Source organism: Aegilops tauschii, chromosome 6, assembly GCF_002575655.3.
Source record: "Aegilops tauschii subsp. strangulata cultivar AL8/78 chromosome 6, Aet v6.0, whole genome shotgun sequence".
In the NCBI taxonomy this organism is placed as follows: Eukaryota; Viridiplantae; Streptophyta; class Magnoliopsida; order Poales; family Poaceae; genus Aegilops; species Aegilops tauschii.
The window spans coordinates 430169929-430177506 of NC_053040.3; the positions used below are offsets into that span (position 1 = coordinate 430169929).

A 7578-nucleotide genomic window follows, 5' to 3' on the forward strand; every position below is an offset into this window, starting at 1 on the left:
AAGGAGGGTTTTGCACTTGCCGGCGCAGGCTATGCTGGTGCGCGAAACCGATGCGTCTGATTCGGGCCCAGAGTCCCTAGTGGCTTGTTGGGCTAAATCCACGTGGCCCAGTCCACGTAGGCCATCCTACCGGGACTATTACGCGTGTTGAAATTTGCGAAGTCACTCATTAAGGAGTACTTTGTCTCAAAATAAATAAATCATTAAGGAGTACTTTGCCTAAAAAAAACTTATTAAGGAGTACTTTTTGCAAAAGATCACTCTCACCTTCCAATGGTCTGAGAAGTGTCGCACTGCAAGTGTTTCGCTTATCGCAACATGAGAATTTTTTCTTTTCTCATAGATTTATTTATTCAAAATGTTTTATCTCCCAAACCGCGCGTTCAAATCTTGAACCATTTTCACTATTGGATTCCTCACATCGAGATCTTTTAAAACTAGATTCCATGTGATAGGTTTCAATGATTTTTTTGCACGAAAAAACAAACGAAAAAGCCTGAACCGGGAGCATGTTTTTTCTCTTTTCGAGATGCATGACCGTGCCTCTCACAGAAGCAAATCCATGCCTCTCATGGGAGGAAGAACCTGTGTTTTATTTTACCTTTTTCCGATGCCTCTTGCGGAAGCAAATCGGTGCCTCCACAAGAGTAAATCCGTGCCTCACGTGGTAAGAAAAAACACGTTTTTTCCTTTTGCGACATGCATGGCCGTGCCTCTCGCGTAAGAAAATGCGTGCCTCCACAAGAAGTAATCCGTGGCTTTTGCGGAAGAAAAAAAACACATCTTTTCCTTTTTCGAGAGGCACAATCGTAACTATCGCGTAAGCAAATCCGTGCCTCCACGGGAGGTAAATCTATGTCTCTCGTGAAAGGAAAAAATAAAACATGTTTTTCCGCATCATTTTTTTTCAAAAACCTAAGAAAAACCAGAGGAAAACTGAAAAGCCGTATAAACTGAAAAACAATATAAAAGCAAAAAACGCACACAGAAAAATAGAAAAAGAACCCGGAGAGAGCGCTCAAAGCACTACTCGTGGTGGCGGATGAGAGCGCGCCAAGTGGCATGCTCCCAACCCACCTCAACTGACCCTTGCGGGGGCTCCCGAAGGAGCAATCTTGATTAGTTGCTCTCTGAAATTTGGCTATTTTGTTTGTTTTGGATCAGGGCGCACGAGACGTGGTGGCGGATGAAACCAGCTCATGGGAGGCACAACTTCCTTACTTTTCTGTTCTTCTTTTCATTTAGTTTCATTTTTTGCCTTCCTTTTATAATTTTTGCTTATACGTCCAAATACTCTAAAAATTTATATTACAAAAAACAACTTACATAAAATATTCAAAATATTAATCTAGCATTTATAAAATATTAGATGTGTTAATAAATAATTTTTCTCACGTATACAAAAAAGTATACAAAATAATACTACGTCTATGAAAAACTTGGTAATGTATTTTAAAAAATTAATTGTGTGTATAAAAAAGCTAATTGTCTATTTAAAAATGTTAAATGTGTATAAAAAATGTTGCTGATGTATAAAAAAGTAGAATGTGTACTAAAAACTAGAGATAAATAAAACATGTTGATCATGTATCAACAAAATGTTAATAATGTGTTTAAAGAATGTTAGCCATGTATAAAAAAATTCCTGATATATAATATAAATATAGAGTGTGTATGAAAAAGTAGTCATCAAATACAATTTTTTTGAAAAAATGTATTGTCTATTTCAAAAATGTTAACGTATATATAAAAAGTTCCTGGTATATATGGAAAATATTGAATGTGCATTAAACACTATAAACATAAAAGCATAATTTTTTAAAAATGTTGATCATATATAAAAATTGCTAATAATATGTTTAAATTGTATTAAAAATAGTTTCTGATATATTACAAAAATGTACTATGTGTATGAAAAGGTAGTCATCAAGCATAACTTTTAAAATATTTTTTTTTAATGTTAAATATGTATTTAAAATTTTCTAGATGTACTCCCTCCGTTCCTAAATATAGGTCTTTCTAGAGATTTCAACAAGTGACTACATACGGAGCAAAATGAGTGAATCTACACTCTAAAATATGTCTATATACATCCGTATATGGTAGTCCAATTAAAATCACTAAAAATATTTATATTTAGGAACGGAGGGAGTATACGCAAACTGTACAAATGTGTATGAAAAATGTAGAGATGTGTTGAAGAAAAAAAACAAAGAAAAGCTGTGAAAACCGTAGAAACAAAAGGAACACACTAGAAAACAAATAAAAATTAAACCCAAAGAAAACCGTGAAAACTCATGAGAAAACGAAGAAAAAGCCCCAAAGAAATCTGATGAAAACTAAGAAAGAAACAAAAAAGACAGGAGAAATATAAAGAAAAGAAAAAATCAATAAACATTGAGAAAGAACAAAAAACCAAAAAAGGAAAAATCAGTAAAAGCTGGAATAAAACAAAGAAATTTGTGAAAAAAACAAAGGAAAATGTTTAATTTAAGTCGGATGATTTTCATCTCGCGCAAACCGCCTCCTCCTTATGACGCGTGTCTCATGTGGGCCTCACCACTCACACGCCTTATCACGGGCCCTGTCGTTCTCCACCCCAAAAATCTTATCCCCTTTTCTCTCGATTCCTCTTCGTCCTCTCTCGTCTCGTCCTCATCAATTTCACTAAGGCGACAGCAAGACACAGGTGTGTGCATGGAGACGCCGGAGGAGATGCTCAGTCGCGCCCTGCTGCGAAATCCTGCCACCTCGCCGCTTCGATGCCGCAGGAGAAGGCTTCGCCGGCGAGCGGCGCTAGCTGCGGGCACCGCAAGGCAATGGTTAGGCTGCTGCTAGCCGTACGAGCTGCTCCACGGGGCAGGCGACGGCGGACGACAGCTGCATCGCAGCTCCGAGCGGACACTGATGTGGTGGAACTTCGCCGCGGAAGTCTACTGCTACAATGGAGCTCTGCCAGGGGACGGCCGGTGCTGCCATGGAGCTTCGCCGGCGGCCGGTGCTGCGATGGAGCTTCGCCGAGGCCATCCGGTGCTGCATTGGAGCTTCGTCGGCGGGCCGCCGGTGCTGCAATAGAGGTTTGCCGAGGTTGTCCGGTGTTGCATTGGAGCTTCGTCGGAGGGCCGCCGGTGCTGCAATGGAGGTCCGCCGAGGCCGTCAGGTGCTGCATTGGAGCTTCGTCGGAGGGCCGCCGGTGCTGCAATGGAGGTCCGCCGAGGCCGTCAGGTGCTGCATTGGAGCTTCGTCGGAGGGCCGCCGGTGCTGCGATCGAGATCCGGTGAGGCCGTCCGGTGCTGCACTGGAGCATCACCGGGGTCGTTGAAGCTCCGCCTGGTGCCGTCGGTGTTGTGTGGTGCGCCGTAGAGCTGCTGCCATAGGAGGCTAGGAGATGTGGCTGAGCGTACGGCTGCGCAACATCTGATCGAGCGGCTCTGGGGGCGGCTTAAAACTGGATCAAATCATCCGACTTATCCGTAGCACTCGCCAAAAACAAAATAACCGAAGAAGAAAACCCAACGAAGAAACTGAGGAAACACTGGAGTGGTCGATAGAGGTGGAGGAACCCTGGTGATGCCGGAGTACGGGTCTCTTGCTCCCTCCTCTCTCGCTGGTTCGCTTTGGTGACTACGGTTTCGAGGCACTGCGGGTGGAGGGGAGGGTTGATGGGAACCTTCAAATGCACCCACTCGTCCTATTGTGCGATTGAGCCTACAGATTCATATGTACTCTCTCCATCCCATGATATAAGAGCATTTCTTACACTATAGTGTAGGGTCAAAAACTCTCTTATATTACGGGACGATTACTACTTAAGTAATGAATCTCTTAAATAGGAAAAGATGCATCAACTTCCATTAAAAAGGTTGACCTTTTTTTCAAGGACATGAAAAAGGGTACGCTCAAAATTAAAAAATGCATCTCGATGTTCTTGTTTTTTCTTCCAATAACAATTTGCAGGAAAACGTTTTACTATTTTTTTTCTGGGAATTGAAAAAGGCCACGCGCCCTGCCTGCGGCCAAGACCCTGGTCAAACCGCCCGTAAAAAAAAAGACCCTGGTCGAACCGAACCAAGTAGAACGGGCCGTGCGTGCCTGCCCGTCTCACGCTCTCTTCCCCCACCCGACCCGGCGGCGACCCCCATCCCATTCGGCCGACCATGGCGACACGGCCGGAGCTGATGGACGACCTCCTCGGCGAGGTCCTCCTCCGCCTCCCGCCGGACGAGCCCGAGCACCTCTTCCGCGCCGCCATCGTCTGCAAGTCGTGGCTCCGCGTCGTCTGCGACCCCGCCTTCCGCCGCCGCTACCGCGCCTTCCACGGAGCCCCTCCCCTCCTCGGCCTCCTCCACCTGCTCCAGGTCCTCCAAGGAGGCCCCGCGCACCGCTTCGCCTCCACCACGTCGATGCCGGACTTCCCCTACCCAGGCTCCGACGGCGAGGGCGAGCACCCCACCCCCCTCGACTGCCGCCACGGCCGCGTGCTCTACCACTTGGTGCAAGGCGACAGCCTGGTTCTCGTCGTCTCAGACCCCGTCACGGGAGACCGGCGCGTTCTGCCCGCGCCGGGCTTCGATTCGCTCATCTGGACCGCCGCGGTGTTCTGCGCCGCCGATGGCTGCCAACATCTCGACTGCCAAGGCGGCCCCTTCCGCGTGGCCTTCCTGTCCACGGGCGACGACGACCGTGTCGTTAAGGCGACCGTGTACTCATCGGTGACAGGTGCGTGGAGTGCGCCAGTATGCCTCGACGATGGCTGTGAAGGCTATGCCCAGCTCAAGCGGGATGACATTGCAAAAAACCTCTACCACCTGCCCTATGTCATGCCTCGGCGAGTAGCCGTCATTGGAGATGCAGTCTACTTCACACTTCGGTCAGTTGACAAGATCCTCAAGTACAACTTGCCAAACAAGTGCTTCTCCATGATCAGCCAGCCGCCACACGATTTGGCCCCAATGGCTCTCATGCTGATGGAGGACAGTTCGCTGGGGTTTGCCTGCATCAATAATTCTAGCCTTTGTTTGTGGTCAAGGAAGGTGGATTCAGAAGCAGCTGCAGAATGGGTACAATGCAGGGTCATTGAGCTGGAGACAATTATACCTGATGTCGATCTCGATTGGGAACCATTTGTGGTTGGTTCCGCAGAGGGTGTGGGTGTCATCTTCATAAGCACAGATGCTGGCTTATTCGCTGTAGAGCTAAAGTCAGGGCGAGGCAGGAAGGTTGACGAGCCCGGACAGTACTTTAGCGTCCTACCCTACATTAGCTTCTACACTCCAGGTATAGGTGCTAGCCCTTGCTTCTTGTCTGTTGTCTTGCATTCTCATTACAGCTTCTGTATGTTTGCTTAATTAGTTGGTTGTTGTTTGTGAATAGTTAGTCATGATTCAAGTAATATGTGTTAGTTATATTTACATATGGAGCTTGCAAAGGACAATTCTCTGTGCTAGAGAAAACTTAGTATATGACACGGGAAAACATAATGTCGTTCATGTTATGAGATTTGACATGTTAAGGATCATGACCATGGGTCGAATATGCACACAAACATGTTGATCTGAATCCTGTTACCTTGTTTCAGACTTTCTTATAAAAATATATCTGTTACTTTGTGGCATAGCTGAAGGTCACATCTCAAACTCTTAGTCTTGTTACCATTGGAATTGGTACTAGCACATAGCTCACCAAAGTGGAATTCTGACTTGGAGTTAGTTATGAGTTGTGCATGCTATATTTTAGATCATGACACATTGCTATAGGTAACAAGGATTAAGTAAAGAAAGTGCTCTGCTGGTTTCTTTCCAAGCTGCTACTAATAAGTATCAAGTCGTCTATTCTCTGTTCAGCAGTTTACATACAAATTGTGCAAGTCCTTACGATCAATTGTTGTTGTCTTGTTGAATTCATCCTGATCGTAATGTCAAAAAGTTTTATGTCAGATTAATATGTGAGGCATATTTCAGTTACTGTTTGCCTGATGCTCGGCTCAGCTACTTGGAACAAAAATTCTGTGTGATCTATGTCGTTTCCCTTTCATGACATTTTAATATGACTTCAATGTTGATCTCGTCTTCAAAAGATCTGTCAAGTAGCAGTACCAGACTTTTTGGACAAACAATTGGTGATACAAGATCCAACTCATAACCTAGTTTCACCAGAAAAAGATTTATAGTTTGTAAATAGATTCTGACAGGTGTGGGACTTGGATGTTTCTTACTTTTACTAAAAACTTGGAAACTGATGTCAGGGTTTGATGTCATAAAATAGAAGTCACCTCTTATTTCTGTTGCCATTTCTGAATTCTGGACTCAGGTCCGGTTATTCTTCTACCTGAAAACCTTGTGCTATTATATGGTTCGATCCATGGGATAGAATGTCTCCTTTTCGCTGCTGCTGTTGATTCGCCAAATAGTTGAAAGCATGAAGTGCCTGCTAGCTTAAAATAGAGATTGCCAAATATGTAGTCAACCTTGTTGATATTGTATTATCACTTTACCTTGCTTCAATTTTTTCTGTTAAGATGCATCAAATTACTTTCTAGCATAGCTGAAGCTCTCACATGTCACATGCAGTCTTATAACCTTTGGGACTAGTTATAAGTACAACGGCACATCAAATTATAAGTTTTGAGATGGACAGTTGGTTAAGAGTTTTGTGCTTGGTATTTTCTTTTCAGATCGTGGCAGATTGTTAGCGCTGGCGAAGACTCACTGATCTTTGACGTACTGCTCAGTAGTGATGCATTGCAAAATGGAAAAACCCATCCATCTTTAGTCTGCTGCTGTTGGCTTCTTCCAATCTACTAACATCAGGTTGTTTCAGTTTCTTTTGAGGGGTTTAAGCATGAAGGGTGCAAGTCAGTTGTGATCAGTCCTGGTTGTCCTCCTTCAGTTCATCATGATAATGTGGCTAGAGAGTTGTATGCAGTTTAAGTGTCAATCATGCAAGTCACCATCTTCGGCTGTGGTTGTCGGGTCGAATTCGTCCTGATCATGTCGAGCGCGAACTGTATCTCTGTTTAGCATATCAGGCGTACTTCTGTTACTGTTTGGTTAAATGCTCGAGTTGGCGACATGAAACTTAGAATTATGTGGGTCCTACGCCATTTCCATTTTCTGAAGGAAATATTGTCATTCAGTGTTTTCCTTGTCTAGAAAAACGTCATCGACTGGCAGTGTAAGAGTTTCTGCCTTTCTGGACACAATTGGAAAGTTTTTTTTTTTTTCGTTTTCTGTTTCGAGTCTGAATTGCATATGGATTGCTCCCTCTTCATTCGTTTGGATAAACAGTGGTCCAGAATGCATTGAAATGTGTTGTGGGTTATACTGATCAGACGACCATCATGTGTTCGATGATTTTTCAAACGGATTTAGTAGTTCACTAGGAAGTCAGTCATGTGTTGCTGTGTTTCCAGGACATGATGCTTGCTAATGATCCGCTACATGCATAGATGATGGCATGCAATACTGTAGAAGGCAAATAGAGCGATGGATTTGAATTCTGAAACAGATTTTGGTGGATGATCCCTGCATCATCGAAGAGATGCAAACTGATCTTCAAGGAATCCATGCCGGAGACGGT

The 7578-nt window shown here is 44.2% G+C and overlaps 1 protein-coding gene across 1 annotated transcript; it reads left to right on the forward strand.

Moving 5' to 3' along the window:
- The first annotated feature begins 4075 nt into the window (after positions 1-4075).
- On the forward strand, positions 4076-7134 carry LOC109760282 (uncharacterized). The gene is made up of 2 exons (XM_020319106.4): positions 4076-5277; positions 6674-7134. The coding sequence occupies exons 1-2, from the start codon at positions 4158-4160 to the stop codon at positions 6709-6711; spliced, it is 1158 nt and encodes a 385-aa protein (XP_020174695.1). The 5' UTR covers positions 4076-4157; the 3' UTR covers positions 6712-7134.
- Positions 7135-7578: the final 444 nt, after the last annotated feature.

What these genes read in the sequence shown, in the direction of transcription:
- LOC109760282 (XM_020319106.4), top strand. Translation starts at nt 4,158, where the DNA reads ATGGCGACACGGCCGGAGCTGATGGACGACCTCCTCGGCGAGGTCCTC. An exon ending in CATTAGCTTCTACACTCCAG is followed by an intron (nt 5,278 to 6,673) that starts GTATAGGTGCTA and finishes TTTTCTTTTCAG; the next exon opens with ATCGTGGCAGATTGTTAGCG.